The sequence below is a fragment of the Notamacropus eugenii genome, chromosome 2 (assembly GCF_028372415.1).
Source record: "Notamacropus eugenii isolate mMacEug1 chromosome 2, mMacEug1.pri_v2, whole genome shotgun sequence".
Classification (NCBI taxonomy): Eukaryota; Metazoa; Chordata; class Mammalia; order Diprotodontia; family Macropodidae; genus Notamacropus; species Notamacropus eugenii.
Window position 1 is genome coordinate 92,216,259 of NC_092873.1, and position 27,177 is coordinate 92,243,435.

At 41.8% G+C, this 27,177-nt stretch overlaps 1 protein-coding gene and 1 long non-coding RNA gene across 13 annotated transcripts in view; one reads left to right on the forward strand and one right to left on the reverse strand.

Moving 5' to 3' along the window:
* SCUBE3 (signal peptide, CUB domain and EGF like domain containing 3) overlaps nucleotides 1–14,940 on the forward strand; it is a 53,408-nt gene extending 38,468 nt beyond the window's left edge. For all 4 annotated transcript variants that reach the window (XM_072641839.1, XM_072641841.1, XM_072641840.1 and 1 more), the window contains 15 exons: nucleotides 561–683; nucleotides 1,094–1,210; nucleotides 2,731–2,856; nucleotides 3,185–3,301; nucleotides 3,466–3,561; nucleotides 3,893–4,009; nucleotides 4,874–5,032; nucleotides 5,312–5,524; nucleotides 5,915–6,076; nucleotides 6,281–6,448; nucleotides 7,677–7,838; nucleotides 8,391–8,588; nucleotides 9,058–9,210; nucleotides 9,344–9,423; nucleotides 10,546–14,940. In XM_072641839.1, coding sequence (XP_072497940.1) covers nucleotides 561–683; nucleotides 1,094–1,210; nucleotides 2,731–2,856; nucleotides 3,185–3,301; nucleotides 3,466–3,561; nucleotides 3,893–4,009; nucleotides 4,874–5,032; nucleotides 5,312–5,524; nucleotides 5,915–6,076; nucleotides 6,281–6,448; nucleotides 7,677–7,838; nucleotides 8,391–8,588; nucleotides 9,058–9,210; nucleotides 9,344–9,423; nucleotides 10,546–10,695 — 2,141 coding nt within the window. In that variant the 3' untranslated portion in view covers nucleotides 10,696–14,940. The remainder of the gene's footprint in view (nucleotides 1–560; nucleotides 684–1,093; nucleotides 1,211–2,730; nucleotides 2,857–3,184; nucleotides 3,302–3,465; nucleotides 3,562–3,892; nucleotides 4,010–4,873; nucleotides 5,033–5,311; nucleotides 5,525–5,914; nucleotides 6,077–6,280; nucleotides 6,449–7,676; nucleotides 7,839–8,390; nucleotides 8,589–9,057; nucleotides 9,211–9,343; nucleotides 9,424–10,545) is intronic.
* LOC140525991 (uncharacterized) overlaps nucleotides 1–27,177 on the reverse strand; it is a 75,403-nt gene that overhangs the window by 43,353 nt on the left and 4,873 nt on the right. For 2 of the 9 annotated variants that reach the window (XR_011974183.1, XR_011974186.1), the window contains exon 3: nucleotides 26,870–27,072. This is a non-coding gene — a long non-coding RNA (uncharacterized lncRNA). The other 7 variants (XR_011974184.1, XR_011974181.1, XR_011974188.1 and 4 more) reach the window with 6 other exon arrangements.

Below are 27,177 nucleotides of genomic sequence, written 5' to 3' on the forward strand. Positions count from 1 at the left end.
CAGTTTCTCCTCCCTCTGAGCTTTCTAAGCCACCTACCTCTCAACTCCCACTATAGTGTCCCTTACCCAGGTACCTCTCCTCCTCAGGGTTTTTCACACTGACACTGCCAAGGGACGAAGGAAGAAGTTCCCTATTTCCCCTCTCATCTGCCTTCATGGGTAGGGAGGGAGCATGAAAGATGAGGCTAAATGGGCCCCAGTTCCCTTCTCCAATTAGGCTTTGTCCCCTGCCCTTTTTTCTCTTGAGGTTCTAACCTCTCTGAGAGCTTCATGGCCATCTTCTCCCCTATCCCCCACTCCTCATCTAGGAACTCAGCCCCAGGGAAGAGGAGGAGTCTTTCAAGTACAGACTCCCTAAGAATAAGAGGGAGGAGGAAGAAAGAGGAGTGAGAAGGGTAGGCCCAGAGCTCGTCCCAGGTCCTCTGACTCGCTATGATTCTACTTTGTTACTGTGTGTTTGTTGTTGGGGTTTTTTTTTCTGTCTCTCAATCTTCTAGGTCTTTCCTTATTCATTTCTTTGCTTTTCCCTGTTTTTAATCTTTAAAATCCCTCCAACTCAGACATAGATGAGTGCCGCCTGAACAATGGGGGCTGTGACCACATATGTAGAAACACGGTTGGCAGCTTCGAATGCAGCTGCAAGAAAGGCTACAAGCTGCTCATCAATGAGAGGAGCTGCCAGGGTGAGTATGAGCTTGGGCGGAGAAGTGAAGGGAACCAGGTTAGGACAGGGACTGTGGGGATGAAGGACAGAGAGGTAGAAGAGGGAAGGTGGGCATCCAAGACCAGGTAGACACTATAATAACCAGTGACATGGCATCCCCTTCCTTCTTCTCTGGTCCCTTAGGACCTGAACCCCTTGAGTTCCTCAGACCTCACCTTCTGGTGCCGCTTATCGTTCCTCTTCCCCTTCTCCAAAATCTAGGACATGGACTCCCTCTCAGGGTTGTGTCTGAGTCCTGTCATTTCACAACCTCCTGAGTCTGTCCTGCCAGGGGGCAGAGGTGGGGATGGGGTCTAGATGCCAGAGCACAGGTTAAGGGGCTTCAGTCCCTGGGGAACACCATTCGACTATTCCCAATCTTGCCTCTAGATATTGATGAGTGCTCCTTTGACCGAACCTGTGACCACATCTGTGTCAACACCCCAGGAAGCTTCCAGTGTTTCTGTCACCGAGGCTACCTGCTCTACGGGCTCACCCACTGTGGGGGTGAGCCAGGGACCTTTCACCATTCACCGAACCCCATTTTTATCTCCTCACCCTTTGTGCCTTCCTTATTCCACCCAGGGCCCTCACCCTACACCAACCCAGTGTGAACCCTTTATCTCACCAAACAAACTAATCCTGCACTGTCTTCCTAACTGTATGTACATGTGTATTAGTGCCTGAATGAAATAGGAAAAGGAAAAGACAGGTTCTGGGAGGTAAGACTCCTGGGATCCTAGTATGTACCCACCTTTACAGGAATTTCCATGTGACCACTTACTATCATGGCATGTTGGCTCTGGATGTCTTCACCCCCTCTGTTCAGCATGGATGGGGAGATTGCTGGGGGCTCACAGGGAGATCTCCAGACTAGAAGGCATAGAATGCTTCAAGTTCAAGCAGAACTATGACCACAGCCATGGGCAAAGATCCCATGTGGTCAATATCCTGTAAATATCTACTGTGGTCCCAATACTTGGAAACACATGGCCCTAGATCGTTGAACCCAAGCAGCACGGCTCTAGACACTCATACTGGCCTCACTATCCACAAGTCCGTAACACTGATGATTAGTATCTTTCCAAATAGCCCTAGATCACAAAAGACATTATCCTCCCTGCAAGCCTACTTAGACAGCTAAGTACTCAGGTACTTCAACAGACCAAGTATCTATGATATGAGTGCTCCCTCTACTGGTAAAGGCTGGAATCCCTCCATGTCTTAGTAAATAGTCTTCCAGAAATGCTGATGGCCAACTCTTCGCCAATAAACCTCTCTGAACTTAGTGAGGTTGAACCTCGGAGAACAGTGGTAAATCTGTTGTCTGGACCATGTCTGACATGCCCAAACATACAAGTACTTAAACCCTCATCCTTCCTGGGAGGACAGACTAGGAAGGGGGGATGTTACTCGCCAAGGGAAAAAGTCTCCCAGTGATAATTAGGTTATAGCCATGTGCCCAAGGTTCCTGTTTACATTATAAGCATTTGGGTGTCCGATTATAGTGTCCTGCCCATATGGTCCCCAGAGTTTCCTCCTAACCTTTCCACTTAACTCTAAAGTCCAGTCCTACAGCTGATTTGGTTGACAAAAGGACAAGTCCCTCCCTTTCACAGCAAGGGTATTTGGGGAGTAGACGGAGCTAAGTAGGGGCTTTGAAGGCAGAGTTAGGGTAGGTTCCAGCGGCTATGAATAGAAATGACTCTGGGTAGGAGATGGACCACAACTCATCACAGTCCAATCTGTGTCCAATCAAATTTTCTATATTCAGTTTTTAGAACTTTTCATTGGCAGCTCATCTCTGTTACTGATTTCAGAACAGTTTTAGCGTTTTTCTTAGGAGAAGGCAAATAAAAGCAAACTTCAGGTGTGACCAAATCAGGTTTTGGCTAAGAGCCCTTTTCTGTTGAGAACTATTTCTTTCCAGGTTTTTTGGGGGGCTGTTAGTCATCTTAGGAACTACTGGAACTCCAGCAGAAGTTCCTCCATGCCCTAGGCTCCTGAAGTCCTCCTTCTATTTCCAGATGTGGACGAATGCAGCATTAACCGCGGAGGCTGCCGTTTTGGCTGCATCAACACCCCTGGGAGCTACCAGTGCACCTGCCCTTCAGGGCAGGGACGGCTGCACTGGAATGGCAAAGATTGCACAGGTGTGTAATGCCCTCTGCTGGCCATGGTGGGCACTGTGCCTTCAATGAGTTTCAGAGCTAGGGGCTAGGAAAGGAGAAGAACAGGGGGGTGGCAGGTGGAATGCTCTCCATCCTGAGCAAGTGATTGTAAAGCAAAGAGCCCCTAAGACAATATAACGAGTGGACTAAATTACTGTTGACTCTGCTACTTCCAATTGCTGAAGTAATGGCACTGAGAGTGGGCAAAGTATAGAAAGGGCAATAGAGAAAAAGGAAATGTCTGTTTTATCTTATCACTCCTACTTCCACTCTAGCAAATACATACATTAGTGCCCTTGTCTCCTCCCAGAGCTGGTGAAATGCCAGGGCAGCCTTGGTGCCCCTCGGGCCATGCTCAGCTGTAGCAGGTCAGGCAAGAAGGACACTTGCGCTCTGACCTGCCCCTCCCGGGCTCGATTTCTGCCAGGTAAATGAGTTGGTGTTGAGAAGACCATGGGTGCTGGAGAAAGAAATCAGGAAAGATCCCAGGGAGGTCCAGATAATCACTCTGTTCTCCCTGGGGTCCTTCTAGCACCATGAGCTTTTGGGGTTGGGGAGTGAGTCAGATCTGTAACATGCTTCTCCTCCCAGAATCAGAAAATGGCTTCATGGTAAGCTGCGGCACACCCAGTCCCCGCTCCTCCCAATCCAGGAATGGTAACACAACCAGTACCCACCACTGCCTTGGTGAGCCCCCATTGTCCTCCCACAACTACCAATCCTCTTAAGAAAACCTAGTTTCCTCTCTCCCTGCTCTCAAGTTCCTTAATTCCTGTGATGCTTTTATACACTAATCAGGATTCTGTCTTGTTGTAATCTATCCTAAAACATTCCTCCTCAAACCTTATAGACCCTGCTTCCAGCTTCCTGCTCAGCCCTTCAGTTCCCATGTCTTGCCATGTCCTCCACATCCCTAGTGTGTCCCTTCCCTCATCGTCCCCATCAGGTACTTGTTTCTCTCCTACCCAAGGCTGGGGCCAGCACTCAAATTCATCCACACCGTTGCTATTCTATTTAGAAACAGCTGCTCTCTCTGTCAAACAACGAGCTTCCTTCAAGATTAAAGACGCCAAGTGTCGCCTGCACCTTCGAAGCAAGAGCAAGCCAGAGGAGGCAGGCAGAGTCCCAGCAACAGGTCAGGACTCTGGATGGCCCGCCTTCATGGAACCAGGGCACTGAACCTTAGCATGAAACCTGAGCCCTGATCCCTGCTCTGACACCAGTTATACTATATGACCTCGGCCAATTCACTGCCCCTTCAGGCCAGTTTCTTCATTTCTAAAGTGAGGAAGTTAGGCTAGATAAGCGGATTCTTCACTCTTGGATCATGGACCCTTCTGACATTGTGGTAAAGAATATGGGCCGCCTCTAAGAATGCTTTTAAAATAAAAATAAAATAGAATAAAATACACAGGATTACAAAGGCAACCAATTACAATGAAATATACCTGTCAGACTACCTTAAAAAAACAAGTTCACAGAACTCAAGTTAAAAAACAAAAACCTGAATTAGATAATCTGTCTCTTCCAGCCCCAATGTTCTTTCATTCGATGTACACTGAAGCACCGTGCACTCCCTACCCTGCCTCCTCACCTAAGTCCCTATGCTCTTCTGGGTTCTGTTCCTGGTTCCAGATAGCTTGATGCCCCATAAATTCTCCAGCATATGGATCCTTTATGCTCCAGAGTTTGGGTCAGATCAAATAAAAGAAGAGTCACTTGCAGGGACCCCTACACATGGGGTGAGCAAGGGACAGGAGAGGGGTTCTTTTTTTTCAAAGGATCATATAATTTTGAATTGGAAGAGCCCCTTCCAATGCCTCTAAGACTTCCAATATTGTATCTGAAAAATAAAGGAGATTTGGAGGTGCATCAGGTAAAGCTAGATGCAGGAGATGGAGAAATAGGATGTAAGCATCTGAGCTGGCTTTTTTTCCTTAGCTGAGATGGGTTTTAGGATTGGGGATCCAGGATGGGACTGAATTGTTCTCCTCTCTAGGTGGGACTGCCTGTTCCGACTGCCACGTCACCTTTATCCACCTCAAGTGTGATTCATCCCGTAAGGGGAAAGGACGCCGTGCCCGGACTCCTCCTGGAAAGGAAATCACCCGTCTCACTCTGGAACTGGAGGCTGAAGTCAAAGCTGAAGAAACCACAGGTAGAATGAAGGAAGCTAGAGTGAGGGAGCATGGAAGATGAGAGATAGAGGCATGAGAGGGGAAGACCAAACAAGAAGAGCTTGAGGATACAAGGAAATTAGGGTGAGGGGTAAGGGAGAGGAAGAGAAGACTAAGAATCATCCCTCCCTCGCCACTCTGCTGGCTGCTAGCCACTCCCCATTAGATCCATGGCCATTCTTCTTGACCCCCTCCCCATTGGTGGCTATTTCCTCAATGGACACACATGCCCTCCTGATCACAGCTGCTTCCTTCCACAGCAAGCTGCACCCTGCCTTGCCTCCGACAGAGGATGGAACGGCGGCTGAAGGGGTCACTGAAGATGCTAAGGAAATCTATCAATCAGGATCGCTTCCTGCTGCGCCTTGCAGGCCTGGATTATGAGCTGGCGCACAAGCCAGGCCCAGCTGGGGAGCGGGTAGAACAGGCAGAGGCCTGTGTGCCCGGGCAGCATCGCTCTGGGGTCAAGTGTGGTAAGAGAGTGTAATGGGGATACAGAACTGGGGGGATTGGGAGTACAAAGCATGGACTGGTTTGGGATAGGAAACAGGCATGGATTCTTGAGGCTGCCCCCTTCATTGTTCCTAACTGTCTGAACTGCTGTAATTTGTGGCTTTCCAAATTTCCAAGCCATGACTGTTCCATATCCTTCTGTCCCACTCACGTCCCTTAGATCTCAACATACTAAGATTATATATACCAGGCTGGGTTCATGTTCACTTACTACTCCAACCCATATCACACACTTTCCAAATAAGATTTTACTTTTCCCCCACGGGGAGAGGGTCCTAATTCTGGGGGAGTGGGAGGGAAGTCCTAGGGCTGGGGGGGGGGGGTGGCTAGCACGGCCGACTCTCCCTCAGTCAGCTGCCCGCAGGGAACGTATTACCACGGCCAGACGGAGCAGTGTGTGCCATGCCCACCAGGCACCTTCCAGGAGAGGGAAGGGCAGCTCTCCTGCGACCTGTGCCCTGGGAGTGATGCCCATGGGCCCCTCGGAGCCACCAACATCACCACATGTGCAGGTGCCAGGGGAACAAGCAATCCAGCCTGGGGAAGGGTGGGATAAGGGAAGCCCGTGGGCATGAAGTTCCCTAGGGGACACAACAAAGCCATAGGCTGCTACCCAGATTGGTGCCCCATGCACCCCTGCCCCATGGGACTGGGTGAGCCTATGGGCAGGGCCTTAGAACACCCCCCATCAGAATCTGGCCCTTGGCTTATTGCAGGTCAGTGCCCACCAGGTCAATACTCAGCAGATGGATTCAAACCATGCCAGCAATGCCCACGTGGCACCTACCAGCCTGAGTCAGGACGAACACTGTGCTTCCCATGTGGTGGGGGCCTCACCACCAAGCATGAAGGGGCTATCTCCTTCCAAGATTGCGACACCAAAGGTATGTGAACTACACACTCTGTATAATCATAGATTTAGAGTTGGAATGGACTTTAGAGACCAGACTACCTCCCTCATTTTATAGATGGGGAAACTAAGGCCCAGAGGTAGTAAATGATTTTCCCAAGGTCATACGGATAACATAGCAAAACTGGGATCTGAACCGAGGTCCTCTGACCCTCCTCACTCAGACTGCCTCTCAGCTTCACAAGGCATATGTACCCCTGCCCCCATACCAGCTGAAATTTCAAATTTCATTTCTGATTTCAAAATATAATTCTTCACTTCACTGCCACCTTGGGAGGGAAGCAGGACAGCAACCAAGTGCACACAAGCTCAGTGTTCACGGCACTTAGGCCAGTAAATACTGTCCCTTCCCATCACTGATTAGGACTTCTATGGGCCCATCACCACCAACCACTTCACAGATCATCAGGTACAGTCCTACACCCCTGGTCATCAGAATTAGCACCATTCAGATCCACTTGTTGCCTTCACCTCTACAATTTGCAAGAATTATCAAAACACTACCATACCTGCCTGCGTTAATGAAAAATAAGCATATGTTCAGAGTCTTCAAAAAAAAAGGAAAGAGGGACACAGTCTTGGTGGTAGGTGACCTATTGAAGGTTGTTGTTGTCGTCACTCTGTAGTTACCAGTCGTATCCGACTGACTATTCATGACCCCATTTGGGGCTTTCTTGGGAAAAAATAATGGAGTGTTTTGCCATATCTTCTACCTCATTTTACAGATGAGAAAAATGAGGTAAACAGGGTTAAATAACTTGCCCAGGGTCACACAGGTAGTAAGTATCTAAGGCCAGATTTGAACTCAGGAAGATGAGTCTTCCTGACTCCAGACCTGGCACTCCGCTCACCGTACCACTTAGCTGCCCTCTATCAAAGGTTGCCATCCCTAAACAGAGAAGCTTAAGTACAAGGAGGAATAGCTAAAGCCCTTCAGCAGGGCTGAAGTCTGAAAAGGAATTCTGGTCTCCTGCATCCCAATTCAATTCAGCTCAAGGCAACAAATCTTTTTTGTCAAGAGGGGTAGGATATAGGAAACCTATGAGCATAGGGTTATAGGGAGGCAAAACAACACTCTAGTCATTGCCCGAGTTGGTGAACTGTGCACCCAATCACTGTATATTTGACTACTGAAATAGTTTAGCACCCATACTCCTTCCCCAGATCTACTTGACCTTCTCTGTTTATCTCTTCTTCCACAGTCCAGTGTTCCCCTGGTCACTACTATAACACTAGCATCCATCGTTGTATACGCTGTGCCCTGGGTTCCTACCAACCTGAATTTCGCCAGAATTTCTGCACCCGTTGCCCAGGAAACACTAGCACTGACTTTGATGGTTCCACCAGCGTGACCCAGTGTAAAAGTATGTGTCAGGATCAAGTGATAGGGAAGGGGACAATGGATGATGGTAGAGGGAAGCAGACATGATTGGCAGCAGTGGGTTGACAGGGATGGGGAAGGTGGGTAGAGTTAGGAATGAGACACACAAGGAAAAGTTGGAAGGTACTGGAACAAGAAGGGACAAGGCTAGAGGAGTAATGGGCAAGGAAGCCTCTCTTTCTAGCTCTTTAATACTCTCACATACACTGTCACATCAAAATCCCCTCCTTGGAGAGCAGGTGCTGGGGAGGCAGGGAAGTTGGGGAAAAGAAAGGCAGGAAGAAAGATAGATAAAGAACTTGGAGAGTGATCCCAGAGTCATCCTATGACCATCAACTCACCCTAAGAAGGTAACTACACTGGTACCATGGTAACCCACAAACCACATGCTTGATCATAGCCTCTGCCTCCCAGGAGGTCCTTTTAAGATTCCCCCTTGAAATCCTTCTAGATGCTTGCATTCTCTTTCCATCTCAACACCCCTAACACTAACTTCTCTTCTCATCTCACCCTATCCACCTGGGTTTGGCCACAGATCGCCAGTGTGGTGGGGAGATAGGTGAGTTCACCGGATATATCGAATCCCCCAACTACCCTGGCAACTACCCAGCAGGAGTAGAGTGTACCTGGAACATCAACCCACCACCCAAGCGAAAGATCCTCATTGTAGTGCCGGAGATTTTCCTGCCCTCCGAGGATGAGTGCGGGGATGTCCTTGTCATGCGCAAGAACTGTGGGTAGTAAAAGAGTTGTGCTGGGGTGAGGGAGCTGGGGAGGGCTAAAAAAGGTGGGAACAAGCAGTAAGGCAAAGAGGGAAGAGATGGGGGACCAAGAAAAGAAGAGAGGGAATGTGGGGGGCAGGGAGAAGAGACTGATGAAAGGAGGTGCTAAGAGAAGCAGGGGCTGTTTTCCTCCTTCCTCACCTAGAAATTTTGCCTTTAAAAAATGTTAATTAAATGCCAGCATTTTAATATTCTCTGGGTACCACTGCACCATAGAGACATTTGCACCAGCACAATGGGATAACAGATTTGTATATGTGATGAGGGGTAGGAGAGAGAGGGTGATGACAACTCCAATTTCTCAAGGTTTTGTCAATCTGATGCTTTCTGTCCAATTCTCATCTCTAAACTCTCCTCATAGGCAAACTGTGCTCACCTCCTCTCCTCACCTTGTTACCTCCCTACTCTTTATGTCCTCAGCCTCTCCATCCTCAATCACCACCTATGAGACGTGCCAGACCTATGAGCGGCCCATTGCCTTCACCGCTCGCTCCCGAAAGCTCTGGATCAACTTCAAAACAAGTGAAGCCAACAGTGCCAGAGGCTTCCAGATACCCTACGTCACCTATGATGGTTAGGAGGTCAGGGGTTTGGGGGCTTATATTCTTTTGAGTTCAGTGAGAGTCAAGAAGAAAGCCCAGGGAGTGAGCAAGGAAGCGAGCAAGTTCCCTGTCCCTGAGCCTTACCATATCTATTGGCTTTGCAGAGGACTATGAACAGTTAGTAGAAGACATTGTGCGAGATGGTCGGCTCTATGCCTCTGAAAACCACCAAGAGATTCTGAAGGTGAGGAAAAGAAGGGGAAGTATATGGGGGGAAGGCTAAGGGAAAGGAAGGTAATGAATAGGCATTGGAAGGACTGATTGATTATAGGGTCATAAGACCAAAAAAGAACTCAGCAGTTTAGTCTCAACTCTGCCACTAACTAGCCCTGAAACTTTGGTAAGTCATTTCCTATCTGAGCCTCAGTCTCCTTCTCCAGATAAGGAAAATACTAGCCTCGATCACTTCTAAGATTCGTCTAACCTCTAACATTCTATGATTCTTTGATCTCCTATAATGATGAAGGCAGCCAGGTGGTATGGGGGATAGAACACTGAGCTTGGAATAAGGAAGACTCACCTTCTTTAGTTCAAATCCAGTCTCTGACATTTACTAGCTATGCGACCTGGGCAAGTAACTACGAGTGTTTGCCTCAGCTCCTCATCAGTAAAATGAGCTAGAGAAGGAAATGGAAAACCACTCCAGTATGTGGCTGAGAAAACCCCAAAATAGGGTTATGGAGAGTCAGACATGACTGAAACAACTGAACAGAAACGGCAACAATGAAGAAAAAGGATCGTCTAATTCAGAAGATGCCCACAGTAGTAGGCTTAGAAACAGGTTTCCAGGGCTACAAAGGAGTCAGAGCCATCAGTGTTTATTAAGTTCCTAGTTTGTGCTAGGTACCATGCTAAGGACTAAAGATACAAAGAAAGGCATAAGATTACCCCTGCCTTCGAGGAGTTTGTAAAGCATATAGGGCATGATGAAGTGATGTAACTAGGGTTGGAAATGATCCGAGGCGGTGTCAGTTTCTGAGTTGAAGTCATCTTGTGGAATTCTAGAGATGGTAAAGTCCAGGAAAGTAGGAGGGTGGGAAATGAGGAGGATTCCCTGGGAACCATCTTTAAATAGTGGAGGATCTAGGAAGAACCCCCCAAGGTAAGGGGGCTTAGAATGATTAAAAGGGAGGTCTGGGGAGGAGGAGGCAAATATTTGTTGAACACCTACTATGTGCAGTATTTTGTAGGTCCCTGTCTTGGTTTTCATGTGCCTATAACCTTCATTTTGCCCACTCTGATTTTCCCCTTTCCCTTTCCCAGCCTTAAGGCTAATATACTCCATACTGCCTATTGTCCTATGCAGGATAAGAAGCTCATCAAGGCCTTCTTTGAAGTGCTCGCCCACCCACAGAACTATTTCAAGTACACAGAGAAGCACAAGGAGATGTTACCCCGATCCTTCATCAAGTTGCTACGCTCCAAAGTTTCCAGCTTCCTTCGACCTTACAAATAGCCCTCCCCAGCCCCACAGACCCCAGCTTCGAAGCTCCCTGGTTGCCTAACCCTCATAGCCCAACAGCCCCCATGTACTGCCAAGGAACTCTCTCTCTTTTTGGAGAAAACAAATATTCACTATGCAGATTACTTACTTTCCCATTCTGCCCCTCCATCTCCCTGCCTTTCTCTCTCTAATTTACCCATTTTTCCATTTCCTACATGCTCCCTGAGTGTTGGAAAAGCTCTGTTCCCCCTAAGGGATGGAAGTAGCAGCCCCACAAACTGAGCTTTTCCCTAGCCCATGCTTTGTGGTCAGGATCAGTTTGAAAGGGGTGAGGGGGTCCATGAAGGCAATTGGTCTTAGGGCAGTTATGTCCTAGAGGCAAGGCAGGGAAGGTGTATCTGCCATTCTCAGGGCTGTGCCCTGACTGTCTAGAGCCAGAATCCTCCCCTCCTCTCTGATACATATCCCTCAACCCATGGCAACTCAGGCAGCCCAGGGTCTTACCAAAGAAGTCTTTGGCCTGCAGGCATTTCCCTAGCACTGATCCTCTGTGGGGCATAGTTTGGGCACTACCCTCAACCCCACCCTCCACCACCACCACTAAGACCTGGGTGGATCAACCATCTTGTTTAGACTGCCCGAGTATACCTCCTTCTTTCCCATATGCTCTGTCTGAGCTTTACCACTCAAGGGCTCACAATGATACTCACCACTGAGCTGGTGATTTCTGAACTAAATGATGAGGAGCAGACAAGGAACAGGCAATTGCCGTGCAGATCACATTGCCATGGCTTCCAGGAGAAAACAGAAAGCTCCACAGAAGAGAAACCGGGTTTTTAAGCATTGCCAAAAAAGAAAAAAAATCTAAAGGACTACACTACAGAATGACTGAATACTAACCACAGACACTAACCCTTTGCCCCAACCTATAGCCCCTGGCTCAGCCGTCCTCCCCTACCCCCATTCCAGTGCTCCCTGGGGGAGTCCCGCACCACTTCCTAAGTCACATCCTTAAAGAACCATGGCTGCTGATGGGAAACTACCCTGGGCCATACCTGGCAGCCCCTGGTGTCTCAGTGGCCTCTAATGAAAGAGGGTTCAGTCCTGTGGACCAGAGCTGCCTGTTCCTGGCCCCAGGCTCTGGGCTATAAGAGGAATGTGTGTGCACGTGGAGAGCCTTTTGCCCACCTTGTCCACATCTAATAAGTGCAATCATTTTGAGTCTTCTTTATGTTATGTGGAGGGAGGGTTTTTTGTTTATTTTTGTTTTGTTTTGTTTTCATTTAGAAACAAGCCTATTTATAGCTGCCCAAGAAAGAAGAGTGTATGTTTGGAATGGAAGAAGAGGTTTTGATTCACATGAACCACGTGTACTGAAGTTTTCAGACCTGGAATATCTTTTAGTCCCCAGCAGCCAAACTTATAGGACGTCCAAGGGGCACGGGCCAGGCTGGACCAGGGCTATAGCTCAGAGACAGGGTAGGAATTCTGGAGACTTGATGGAACAGAAAGCAGAATGGCTTAGCAACTGCTCAGTCTGTGCTGCAACATTTTCCTTCTGCTTCCCCTGGGAGCAGAGTTTAGCATCTTGTGATTTCAGAGACCTGATGGAAGTGGTCATTGGCTGTCCACTGAAAGGGGAGTGGCTTCCCTTTCTTCCCTGGACTTTGGGAATGACCACCCTGCTATTCTGTCTTCCCTTTGTTACATTACATCCCTAGGTTTCAGTACAAGAGGGCCAGGAGGTGTTACTCAGAAAGGGTGGCTTAGGACTCCATGGCCAGGAGGGTGACTATAGGGACCATGAAGGTATAAGGCTGTGGAAGTCATCAGATGTGTGTCAGACCTCAACCAGTCTACCTAACCCTATCCCTACCCCTGAATCTTCCTCTACACCTTTTTCAAGGGCTTTATCCTCAAGTGCTGCTTTTCAAAGAGAAGAGGGAGACGGGGAACCAAAATATGCATCCCAGATCCTACATGCACAATGCTCTCGAGACACAACTGTGTCTTAGATGCTGTTCATATCCACCTCTTTTCTCCTGCAGGTCCCCAAAAGTAGTCACAGTGGGTCCTCAGGATATCATCCAGCTTTTATGGGTCACTTCTAGAGAATAAGGAGTTAAGGCAGAAGGTTGGAAAAAGTGTTGCTTGCCTATTTCCCTCCCTCCTTTCCCACCTAAGGCTCAGTAGTAAGGGATTAGACTCCTTTGGATGGGCCCTGTGGCCAATATCCATTTTTTCTCATGCATTAACCATCATTATGTGGCTCTTCATGATTAATGGCTGACTATTTCCTGGGGTAAGTGAGCCATTCTCAAGCTGCAAGATGAAAGGAGGCAGAGGAAAAATTCACTGGCCAAGATGTTAATGCTTCCCAGGAAGCGCTTCGTAGACTTTCATCTAATTGACCATCCTAACTAGCTGGCCAACAGGAGCTTAGGAAACTTCCCTGATTCTCTTCCCCCTGCTACTTTCCATCTTAGAAAACAATTTACAAGGCATTCCTCAGGATTTAGCTAGATTTCTTTAAAATTTTTGTGGATTTGGATTCTCCCTGTTTTCCCCAAAATCTTCCTAGTTTTATGGTTCCTGGGACCTGAAGGTGACCTTCACAGACTGCTAAGTCCCTCCGATATTAAGAGCAAAGAAAGTTTTGGACACTAAAATGTAGACTTGTTTGCCCAGCCCAGTTCAACAAGTACCACTGAAAACCCGCTTTGGCACAGCAACTCCCCAAATACCTGACTAGATGGCTAAGACCCCAAATGTTTCTCGTGTCTGCATGCAGAGGGAGAATCAGCTCTGGGGATGGAAAAGGATAGTAGTGCTAACTGATAAACACTTAGACAGTTATTAAGGTAATGAAAAAACAACGATCCAGGGAGTGCTGGTTGATTGACCTTCCCTAAATCGCACAGAGGATTTAGGTGTTTTCCTGGTGTGCGTAGTAACAAAACAAAATGGGGGCTCTTCACATGGCATCCAAGGGCCTTCTCAACAAGAAGAAGCTCTCCCATGACCTGAAGACTACTGGGGCTTTATTCACCTTAGTTCACCTCAGCATCATTCTGAGAAGGAGAAATTATTCCTCTTTTCCAGAAGGCTATTGATGGGCATGGGACATGCCAGAAAGGCAAAAGAGTAATTAAACCCCATCTCTCTTCTTTTTTCTGCCTCTCTCTGTGTGTATTGCCAGTTCTGGCTTGCATCCTGGAATGGACAAGATTTCTAAAATTAGGTGCAACTCCGACTGATACCTTGATGATGGGATTTGTTCTAGACTCTTGGGCAGCTTGCAATGAGCCTTACTTCCCAGAGAGGCCTCCATTTCACCTCATTCCAAAGTAGAAAGGCTAGAAACCTCTAAGGACGTAGATATTGAGCTGTGACTGACCCAAGCAGTGGTACTTCCCTCCCTAGTCTCTTCCCCAGGATTTGGTCAGATCTAGTCAGACAGTTTGGGTAGATTTGGTGTAGAGTCTGGGGGCTTTGGTTCAAAACTAAGGTTTGATTTCTGAAGAAGGTGCTTTCCATAATCATACTCTAGGCAAATTTGGGATGTGGTAGGATGTTGTCTCCTTGAATGTCCCTGAGAAGTTTTCAGGAATTTAAGATTCTTTTGTCTGACATTTAAGCCCCAAAATACTATCCTCAACTAAGGAAGGGGGATACAAAAATTCAATTAACTCTAGAAAACCAGTCTACCTGGTTTCTTCTTGAGCACAATAGGGAAAGAATGAAAATGGATTGAAGAATTTGCTGGGATTTGACCTGATACAAAGATAACACATCTTAGTCTCAGGACTTTATTAGGACCAGAAGTCATTTAAGAAAAGGCCTAATTGGAGGTAAGAAAACCCTGAGTTCTGCTATCAGGTGGAATCTTAAGCCTACTTAAAGCCCAGCCAAATGGCATGGTCGGAATGAGGGTTAAATAACTGAAAACTTCATCCTTCTGTGAGGGTTGGTTTGAATGTGCCCAAACAGAAATATGACCATATAGGACATTATGGGTTTTTGTTTTTACTTCTAAATGCAAAAGAAGTCTTGAAATGCTGTTTATCTGCCTCCCACCACTGCCACTTGAAGCATCTCCTACACAATCAACATTAAACAACCAATGCGGTTCATAAGGTATTTTGCACTTGGGGAAAAAAATTGTATCTGAACTTGTAAAAAGAAACAATTGGATTTTGTATTGTCTTTTTTAATTATTATTGTTATTGTTATTATTAAATTACTAAATGGAACTTCCCCTGGGCTAGCTCGTGTCCTCTCTTTAATTTGTCTCCATACTTGTCCTATAGCTGGAAATGATTATTCCTGTGTGCAGAGAAGCCACAATGAATCGCAAATCATATGGAAAGCTGTCTGAAAAACTGCAAAGAATGGAGAAGTTCTTCCTTTTATCTGTCTTGTGATTTTGGTGCAGAAGCACCCACAAAGGATGCCCCACTAGAAGAGACTTAGGGAGTAAGGAAGTTTAGAGGCCTATGATGTGATGCCCTGAGACTGCTCAAAGTCTTCCCTTCCCGTACTCCAGTTTTTAAGGCTTGCCCTGGAGTCAAAGATGTCCTGAGTTCTTCCACTTCCAGGAGACTGAAAGTACTGAGCATTCCTGGGGGTTTTCCCCCTACCACGCTCTATGGTTTATAAGATTAAGCCTTGTAATATCAACCACTATAAATCCTATATTATCAACCAGCTCCAATAGATATGAGAAATACACTACCATACTTTCTGATGAATTAAATCATTCCCTCCTTCTAGGTCTAGAGCTAATAACTTCAAAGCCTCAGGGGAATCAGAAGAAATGGAAGCCCAAGTCCCAAGGGAAAGGGAAGGGAAAGCTTCTGCTTAGAAAAGGGTTGCCTAAACCTGCCCCAACCCAAGAAACAAATAACAAAAGAATTTTACTTCTGGAAGGGGTCTTGGAGGTTATCCTCTCATTTTCCAGATGAGGAAACTAAGGCCAGGAGTTAGTAAAGTGTAATTTGGGTCTAAGGTCATGCAACTAATTGGTAGAAGAACCAGAACAAAAACTCATTAGAACTTGGGAATCTTGGGGCCAGAAACCCCAACTTTATTCGGTCCTATAAACAGCAGCTAGCCAAGAACTGAATAAAGTGGAACACATCTTGGAAACAGTGTGAGTCAGTGAAGGAATGCTGGAAATGGAGACAGAAACAAATCCTGTTACTTTGTGACCCTGAACATGTCACAATTTCTTGGGGTCTCAGTTTCCTCGGCTACAAAATTATGGGGCTGGGTATTATCTATAATATATCTTTTCTTTTTTTTGCTCTCCCATCCTATGATCCTGCTTTGATTATAGGGTATGTCATAAAGAAAAAAAAACCCAGCTGGGAACTGCTTCTTCCACCTCACCTTCTGCATAAAGGAGAGAACCTTTTGAATTCAGTTGCATAGATTTCTGGATGGTTTTCCTGACATTGAAGGAAAACAGAGTATCAACATAATGTGCTGAAAAAATAGCAGAAACTTACTGAAATAAGCTCCAATGTTCAGAACAGAGCGGTTATCTTATCTTTTAAAGTGAAGCATCAAGTAATAGGGCTTCTAATTTGCATGTTGTTTTGCATAAACTGATACCTTAACAACTTTCAAGTATACAAAACAAAAGGAATAAATTTCTGCAACTGCCTGCAATTAATAATAATTCAATCATGAAATATTTCAATTAATTCAATCTGAAAGACAATTAAAAAAAATAACAATAAGCACTTGCTTACCATGGCAAGGCACTGTGGCAGGGACTAAAGATAGAAAAATGAAACAGAAGACAGCTTGCCTCCAAAGAGATTACAATCTAATGTGAGCAGAAGAGTAAAATTAGAAGTTTACATAAATTATTATAATATCTAACCAATGGCCTAGTACTAGAGCCATATAGATTTATGCAAACCTATTTCTCACATAATCAAGCTTTGGTTCACATTTCTATATATGCTTGACCTGAGGCCTTAAGATTTACAGCATGCAAGAAGGACGAACTAGTTGTGCAAACACGCATGGAATGCTTAAGATTGTCATTAGTAACGGTGATTTAAAAGAAGAGCTGAGTATGATGTGGTGATTCTTAAAAGCAAAATTGTATAGGAAAAGGTAAAAAGAGCAATTATCTCACAAAAATGAAGCACAAGAGGAAGAACTGATACAGAGAAGTCAGGTGGAGGTGGAAGGCTGATGGTGCTGGAACCCTGCTCTCATCAGATCTGGGTTAAAGAGGGAACACCATGTACATCTAGATGCATGTGCACGCATGCATCTAAAAGTCTTTCTAAATTTATAAAGAAATAAGAAGGTGAGGGAACAGGATAAGAAGGGGGACGTAGAAGGGTATGTAGATTAAGATTTAGAAGCTCAGGGAAGAAGAAAGGGGAGGGACCCTCAGAGGAGTGGGTAGAACAAGGAAAAGCAGGGTTAGGGGAGAGGATAAGTGGGAGATTCTGTAAAGGTCGTGGAATAGGAAGGTAGTGGTTAGAAGTAAACTAGAGAAGGGAAAGGGTAAAAAGAGAGGCTGAGAAGTATAACAGTGAGGAAAAATAGGATGGTGGGAAATGCACAAATAGTCATTATAACTTTGAATGTGAATGGGATGAATTCACTCATAAAATGGAAACAGCACAAAGGATTAAAAATCAGAATCCAACAATAGGTTGCTTACAGGAAACACATTTAAAAATGAGAGATACATACAGAGTTAAAATAAAGAGCTGGAGTAGAATGCCTCAGTCAATGTACAAAAAAGCAGGGGTAGCAATCATGATATCAGACAAAGCCAAAGCTAAAGTAAATTTAATTAAAAGAGATAAACAAGGAAACTGCATTATGATAAAAGGTACCATAGATAATGAAGCAATATCAATATTAAACTTCTATGCACCCAATACCATAGCCATTTAAATTTTTAAAAGAAAAGTTAAATGAATTACAGGTGGAAATAGATAATGGTACTATGGTAGTGGAGGACTTTAATCTTTCCCTCTCAGAGCTATACAAATTTAACAAAAAAAAAAAAAAGAAGAAAGAAGTAAAGGAAGTGAATAGAATTATAGATGAGCTAGATATGATACATATCTGCAGAGAATTGAATGTAAGTAGAAAAGAATATAACTTTTTCTCAGCGTTACATGGTACCTTTACAAAGACTGGACCATATATCAGGACACAAAAAAAGGTATAGCTAAATGCATAAAAGCAGAAATATTAAATGCTTCCTTTAGAGACCACAATGCAATGAAAATTATATTTAATAAGGGACCATGGAAACATAGAAAAAACCAATTGGAAACTAAACAACCTAATCTTAAAGAATGTATGGATTAAAGAACAAATAACAGAAACAATCAGCAATTTCATTAAAGAGTCAATAATGAAACAACATGTCAAAACCTCTGGGATATAGCAAAGACAGTAATTTCATATCTCTAAGTTATTGTATCAATAAAAAAAGAGAAAGAACACACCAATGAACTGGGTGTGCGGTTTAAAAAACTAGAAAAAGAACAAATTAAAATGCCTACTTAAATACTAACTTGGAAAGCCTAAAAGTTAAATATGAAATTAATAAAATTGAGTGTAAGAAAACCACTGAATTAATAAATAAAACTCGGAGTTGGTATTACAAAAATCAACAAACCATTAGTTAATATGATTAAAAATAAGAAGAAATCCAAATTACTATTATCAAAAATGAAAAGAGTGAATATGCCACTAAAGATGGTAAAATTAAAGTAATTATAAGGAGTTATTTTGCTCAATTACATGCCAATAAATTTAACAACTTAAGTGAAATGGAAGAATATTTACAAAAATATAAATTTCCCAGATCAGCATAAAAAGGAATAGAATGTCTAAATAGACCTATTTTTAGAAAAAGAAATCAAACAGGCCATAAATAAGCTTCCTAAGAAAAAAGCACCAGGACCAGGTGGATTTACAAATGAATTTTATCAAACTAAAGACCAACTAATTCCAATATTAAATAAATTATTTGGAGTAATAGACAAAGAAGGGGTCCTACCAAACTCCCTTTATGAAACAAATACGGTACTGATACTTAAACCAGGGAAACTAAAAACAAAGAAAGAAAATTATAGATCAATTGCATTAATGATGCAAAAATCCTAAACAAAATATTAGCTAAAAGGTTACAACAATATATTATAAAGATTTTATATTGTGAACAAATGGGATTCATTCCAGGAAGGCAGGGATGGTTTAACGTAAGGAAAACTATTTATATTATTGATCATATCAATAATAAAGGTAACAAAAGTCATATGATAATATCAATAGATGCAGAAAAAGCGCATGATAAAGTATGACACTCACTTCTATTAAAAGCATTTGAAAGTATAGGCATAAATGGACTTTTTCTTAAACTGATAAGAAGTATTTACCTGCAGCCGTTATCAAGTATTATTTGTAATGGGGATAAGTTAGAAACCTTCCCGGTAAGTTAGATGTGAAACAAGGATGCTCACTGTCACCAATATTATTCAATACTGTATTGGAAATCCTAGCAATAGCAATAAGAGAAGAAAAATAAATAGAAGGAATCAGAATAAGGAATGAAATAATAAAACTATCACTTTTTTCAGATGATATGCTGACATACTTGGAAAATCCTAAAGACTCAACTAAAAAGTTAACTGAAATAATCAATAATTTCAGCAAAGTTGCATGATATAAAGTTAACCCACATAAATCATCAGTATTCCTATATATTACCAACAGGATTCTGCAGGAAGAGATAGCTAGAGATATACCATTTAAAATAACTCTAGATGGTACAAAATACCAGGGAATACACCTATCAAAACAAACCCACAATCTACATGAACAAAGCCATAAAAAACTTAATACACAAATAAAATCAGAATTAAATAAATGGAGAAATATTAATTTTTCATGAGTAGGCAGGGCCAATATAATAAAAATGTCAATTTTACTAAAATTAATCTATATATTCAATGTCATCCCAATTAAATTATCAAAAAATTACTTTACAGAACTAGAAAAAAAATAACAAAATTCACTTGGGAGAACAAAAGGTCAAGAATATCAAAGGAACTGATGGAAAAAATTGTAAAGGAAGGAGTTTTAGCAGTATCAGATCTCAAATTATATTATAACTCAGTAATTATCAAAACTGTCTGGTACAGCTAAGCAAAAGAAAGGTAGATCAGTAGAACAGAGCAGTCATGTGATCTACAGCTGCAAACAAATACAGTTAATCAGTGTTTGGAAAATATAAAGACACAAGTTTTGGGAATAAGGACACACCCCCCAAGAAGACTTTTGGGATTTGAACATTTCATTTTGATTGAGGGTATTGTAACCTACTATGACCTAGGAGTGGAGTGTGTTGTATTTTCTGCTATCTCTGGGAATGTGTTGCTCTAGGGAAGACCCAGCCTGGGATCCTCTGATTTTATAAACAAGTACTTTGGATATGCTGAATGATATGTTTTGTTTAAAACCATGTGGCTACCCTGGTAATAAGTTGTTACGTTGTTATATTATATTATGAATGCTTTAGTTTGTTGAATAAGGTTTAGTTTTGAGTAAATAGAGGACTTATTATACCTTGCAAGTCAACCCCTTAAATAAATAAATATTCACGCAGTGGCCCTCAAGTGTACTGTGTTGACTGGCATTACAGATTGCCAGTGGGAGGGAGAAAACATCTACTAAGGTCCATGCCCTATAGGCTAGGATAAACACACAGAGAAAAAAATCAGTTCACGAAAACTAACCAATACATCATGTGACTCTGATACCATAGATAATATGTCACCCCTAGTCTCCACCTCTACAGAGAGTGGAGCAGGATTTATTTTCTCTCCCTTCATTGGTCAGGTATGATTACTATCATTATTATTATTTATATTATCCAGCAATTAGTTTCATTTGCGGGAAAGGTTCCTTTTATTTACATTTTTGTAGTCATCATATATACTGTTTCATCGGTTCATATAAGTCTTTCCATGCTTCTTTGTATCTTTGTATTCGTTATTTTTAATGAAATGTAATATGCCATTATATTTATAAAGCATAATTTATTTAGTCATCCCCCAATAGGGATCTATTTCATTTCCAGTTCTTTGCTACAAAAAATGCTGCTATGAATATTTGGGTGTATATGGGACATTTCTTCATATCTCTGATGTCTTTGGATTATGTGTGTAGCACTTGAATTCTTAGATCAAAGAATATGGACAGAAAATTCAGTTTAAAGAAAGCCTAGTAAAAGATTCAACTAAGGAAAGTAATCCTAAGGGTGTTTTAAAGATAAAAGTAGGACAACAAAGAGAAGAATGATAGAAAAAGATTTTCATATCAAAATTTACCATCAATGACCAAACTGATTTTGGATACTAACATCACTCTATCAGACATTTATAGAGAATATAAAAATGGTGCCGAGGAGAACAAATATTAGAAAAGTAGGACTAGACTAGGGTAACCTGTAGGTCTTCAAATGCAGCCCTTTGACTGAATCCAAACTTCATATAACATATCTTGTTTGGATTTAGTCAAAGGGCTATACCTGAGAACATAAAGGGCCACGTGTAGCCTCAGGGCCACAGGTCCCCCACCCTTGGGGAGGGTCTGTACCATAGAAGACATTGAGGGGTTGGTTTTCAATATATCTGAAGAAGAGAAAGATGCCAAAGGAATAAAAAGAAGATAAAAAGTTTCAGACCTCAATGCATTACAAAATATTCATAACACTTTTTTGTAGTAACAATGAACTGATTTTAAAAAAGCATGTACCTATCATTTGGGGAATAGCTGAGCAAATTGTAGCATATAAATGTAAGGAACGTTATTATACAATAACCTCATTTATGCCACCCCAAATCCTACTTCTTCCTTCAAAACCTTGTATGAAGCCTTTCCTGGTTCCCTCAGTGATTAGAGCTCATGCCCAACAAATTTACCTTATTTCTAACTAGCTGTGATCAGTGTCTGGGGTACCGTACTACTCCCTTCTACATTTAGGGGACTTGTTACTCAGGACTTTGTTATGCAGTCCAACTGGGGTCAGTTCTGGGGGAGCCTAGATTCTAATGAGAAGTTTTATGTTCTCTTTTCACTTCACATGTCCCCCTTCCTGGCACCCTGAGGACCTCCTGACTCTGCTGCTTCCCATACTAGACTGTGAGTTCCCTGAGAGTAGGAACTGTATTTTTGCCTTTTAAAAAATATCTCCAGCCTTTATCACAGTGCACAAAACATATTAAATGTTTAATACATGCTTGTTGTTGATGATGATGATTTTGGATTATATCTAGAGTTTTTATAAAAGCAGATTAGAAACGTTTTCAATCTACAATTTGAATCACATGTGAGGTAGGTATTCATTTCCTACACACAAAATTAACAGTAAACACTCACTAGCATGCATTGAATGAAAACAAACTTCAAACAAGGAATAGTAGACAGAGACTCCTAAGTTGCTACTATTTAGCTGTGATTTGACTGGAACTCAGGACCTTTGAACCTCTCAAACTCATAAGTTCACTTCCCAAGCTGGACACCTTCATCTTGGGGATGATACTTGTTCATCCAAGACCAAAAAAGAAGAAACACTAAAGAAGCAGCCTAAATCCAGGTTCAGGTTTGCATAAGTAGAATATGTGCTTTAAATATACATGTCATGGCCATTTGGAGGCCATTTGGAGGGATAGAACAAGCCTCCTTCTGCCCCAACCCTCTTTGTGGAATCGTATAAAACAGTCCTGATATGATTCAAAGCTGGAAAGGAAGAGAGAAAACTGAAGGTGAAGATCATCCCTTTTAAACACTCATTGAATCATCCACTTATGTGGTTCTGGAACCAGCAAAAAACTCATTATTATTTAAACCCCTTGCTCATGGGTAGGTCACATCAATATAATAAAAAGGACAATTCTACCTAACTCAAACTACTTATTCAGTGCCAAACCAACTGAATTACCAAGCAATTATATTATAGAGATGGAGAAAATAATGACAAAATTCATCTAGAAGAACAAAAGTCAAGAATATCAAGGGAATCAATTTTTAAAATGTGAAGGAAGTTGGCCTAGCCACATCAGATCTCAAATTGTTATATAGTTGTACTCATCAAAACAATATAGTACTGGCTAAAAAATAGAATGTTGGATCAGTGGAATAGACCAGGTACACAATACATTGTAGAAAATGACCATAGTAATTTAGCGTTTGATAAACCCAAAGATCCAAGCTTTGGGGACAAAAACTCATTATTTGACTGCTGAGGAAGCAGTATAACAGAAACTAGGTATAGACCAATATCTCACACCATATGCCAAGATAAGGTATGGGTACATGATTTAGACATAAAGGGTGATATCACAAGCAAATTAGGAAAGCTATGGATAAGGGAAGAATTTAGACCAAACAAAAGACAGAGAGCACTACAAAATGCAAAACAGATAATTTTGGTTATATAAAATTAAAAGTTTTTGCACAAACAAAACCAATGTAACCAAAATTAGAAGGAAAGCAGAAAACTAGGGGAAAGATTTATAGTAAGTGTCTCTGACAAAGGCCTCATTTCTCAAATATATAAGAGAACTGAGTCAAATTTATAAGACAACAACTCATTCCCTAACTGATAAATGGTCAAAGGATATGAACAGGCAGTTTTCAGACAAAGCAATCTATTCAAAGTCAAATGAAAAAATGTTCTAAATCACTATTGATTAGAGAAATGCAAATTGAAACAACCCTGAGGTACCACCTCACATCCATCATATTGGTTAATGTGACAAAAAATGGCAAATGACGAATATTGGAGGGGTGTGGAAAAACTGGGACACTAATACACTGTTGGTTGAGTTGTGAACTGATCCAACCATTCTGGAGAGCAATTTGGAATTATGCCCAAAAGACTATAAAACTGTGTATACCCTTTGATCCAGCAATACCACTACTAGATCTCATTCCAAAAAGATTTTTTTAAGTGAAAAAGAGCCTATTTGTACAAATATATTTATAGCAGTTCTTTATGTGATGGCAAAAAATTGGAAACTGAGGAGATGCCCATCATTTGGGGAATGGCCGAACAAGATATGGTATACGATTGTAATGGAATATTATTGTGCTATGAGAAATAACAAGCAAAGTGATTTCAGAAAAATCTGAAAAGACTTATATGAACTGATACAAAGTGAAGTGAGCAGAACCAAGAGACTGTTGTACAAAGTAAGAGTAATGCTGTACGATGAACATTTGTGAATGAAATAGTATTCTCAGCAATATAATGATCCAAGACAACCCCAAAGGATTCATGACGAAAAATGCTATCTGACTCCACAGAAAGAACAGATATCATCTGAAGCATACTATTTTCATTGTTCTTTTTCTTTCTTTCTCTTCCTTCCTTCCTTCATTTCTTTCTTTTGTTGTTGGAGTATTCTTGAACAAAATGACTAATATGGAAATATTTTATGTGACTGCATATTTACAACCTGTATCGGATGCTTACCATCTCAGAAAGGGGAAAGGGGAGATAAGAATAGAATGTAGAACTCAAAACTTTTCAAAAAAGGTTAAAAATTGTTTTTACATGTAATTGGGGGGAAATGTCCTTTAAAAAAAAAAGTAAAATACAAGCCCTTTAGCCCTGAGTCACATATGACTGAGAGCAAGATCCAATATTCCCACATAGTCATCCTGAACCAGGAACCAAGCGGGCAATTCCAAGCATGCTCCATAGGATGAACCTAATTACATATTTACTTCGTACATACTTATTTATGCACATATTACCTCCCTCAGTAGGACATATACTCCATTAAGGCAAACTCATATTTGTCTTTGTATACACAGGACCTAGCACAGCGCTTCAGACACTGAGTGACCCACTGACTGAATATGATGAAGTCAGAGAATTATGGGCAGATTTGTACAAACCTCTCTAACCACAGAATTTTAAAGTTGAAAGGGACTTCTGTAGCCATCGAGTCCAACCTATACACAAAATAAACCCCTACTACAACAAATTAGAAAAATGGTCACCCGATCTCTGCTCAAAGACCTCTAAGAAGAAGGAACCCACCACCTTTGGAAGAAGCAGTCCATTACACTTGTTGGACAACTCTAGTTATTGGAAAGCATTTTATTTTGGTTTCTAACTAAATATGTCTCTTTGCAGTCTTTGTCTCTTTCCAATCTTTGCTCCTTTTTCTGCCCTTCAGGGACAAACCACAAAGTTAATCCCTCTTCCAGATGACAACCATTCAACTATGCGAATACAATGATCATATCCTTCCCTAAGTCTTCTCTTCTCCCAGTTCCTTCACCCTATCTTTATATGACGTAAACTTTAGCCCATTCACAACCATGGTTGTTCTCCTCTGGACACTCTCCAGTTTGTCAACATCCCTCTTAAGTGGTCGTTTCCAGAACTGAACACAACACTCTGGATGAGGTCTTACGAGAGCAGAGTACAATGGGATTATCTTCTCCCTATTCCTAGAAGTCAGGCTCTCTTAATAAAGCTGCATTAGCATTTTTAGCTCCTATATAATTTTCTCCTTCACACTGAACTTCCAATCCTCTAAAATCCCCAGATATTTTTTAGAACTACGCTCTATGCTTGTCCTTACCTTGTATTTTATACTCAAATGTGACTATACATTTATACCCATTCAATTTCATCTTATTAAATTCAGCTCAAAGCTCTTTCAAAACCTTTTTGAATCCTGATTATGATCCAGAGTATTATCTCTTCCATCTTTGTGTCATCTGCAAATCTGATGAGCATTCCATCTATGCTTTTCTCCAAATCACTGACAAAAATGCTAAACAGCATAGGATCAAACACAGATCCTTGGGATACTCCTCCAGAGATCTCTTGCCACAATATCACTGAATCTCTAACTCTTTTAGTTGAACCATCTAGTTCTGAATCTGTCTGATTGAATTAACTATTATCTAGTTTACATCTCTCCATCTTTTGACAAGATTTGTATGAGAGACTTTATCAAGAGCTTTGCTAAAATCTAGGCAAATTGTATTTATAATATTTCCCCTCACCTACTAATTTAGTAATCCTAAAGAAGAAAATGGGGTTAGTGTGACATGACCTACTCTTGATGAAGCTAGGTGGGCTCTGCCATCACTGCCACCTTTTCAAGATGTTCAACAACCACTCTACAATGATCCATTTGAGAATTTTTCCACTAACCTTTAATTTGAAATTTCTGTTCTCTATCCTTTTTTTGAAAACCAGAACATTGGCTCTTCTCCAATCTTGTGTACTTCTCCCATTTATCCATGATCTTTCAAATGTCACTGACAGAAACCAGGTATAGACCAATATTTCACACCATATACCAAGATAAGCTCCAAATGAGTATAATGTAGATATAAAAGGTGACATCATAAACAAATTAGAAGAGCAAGGAAGAAATGATCAAACAAGAGATAAAGTTGTTCACAGGAGGTAAAACAGATAATTTTGATTATATGAAATTAAAAGTTTTTGCACAAGTAAAGTCAATGCAGCTAAAAGAAAAACAGGTAAATGGGAGAAAAATTTTGCTGCAAGTTTCTTTGATAAAGGTTTCATTTCTAAAATATTTAGGGAACTGATTCCAATTTATAGGAATAAGAGATTCCCCAACTGATAAGTGATCAAGATATATGAATAGGCAGTTTTCAGAGGAAGAAACCTTAGCTATCAATAATCGTATGAAAAAATGTTCTAAATCACCAATAATTAGAGAAATGAAAATTAAAATGACTCTGAGGTAATATCTCACACTCACTGAATTGAGAAAGTTGACAAAAAAGAGAATGACAAATGGCAGAGGGCATGTGGGAAAATGGGCACATTAATGTAATATTGATAAGGGTTATGAACTCATTCAGCCACTCTAGAAAGCAATTTGGAACTATACTCCAAAAGCTATTAAACTGTGTATATCCCTTGACGTGGCAATACCACTACTAAGTCTCTACCACAAAGAGACAAAAAAGGAAAAAGACCCATATCTACAAAAATATTTATATCTACTATAACTGACAGTGACTCAGTCATCCCATCTGCCAGCCCTTTTAGTATCCTAGGAGGTTATTCCTCTGGGCCAGGTATTTTGAACTACTCCAAAGCAGCCAATACCTTTTATCTCCTTACCTATCTTGTGTATCAGCCCCCTTGTTAGTCATTTGTGTTCTGTCATTTCCAGTGTAAAATTCATTCTCTTTTGCCGAGAAAACATTATCCAAATATGAATTCAGCAGCTATGTTTTCTCTCTGTGTTCAGTAACATAGCCATGGTCCAATCCATTCAAAGATCTTAGTCCTCCTCTGAATCTTCTTTTTTCCTAACAATATTGCTATTTAAAAAAAAAAACAAAACTTTATTGCCTTAAGTCCTCTTGCTAGTCACAAAGCTCATTCTGAGCTTAAGCAGTCCTGAAATCATTTTTATAGGACCATTT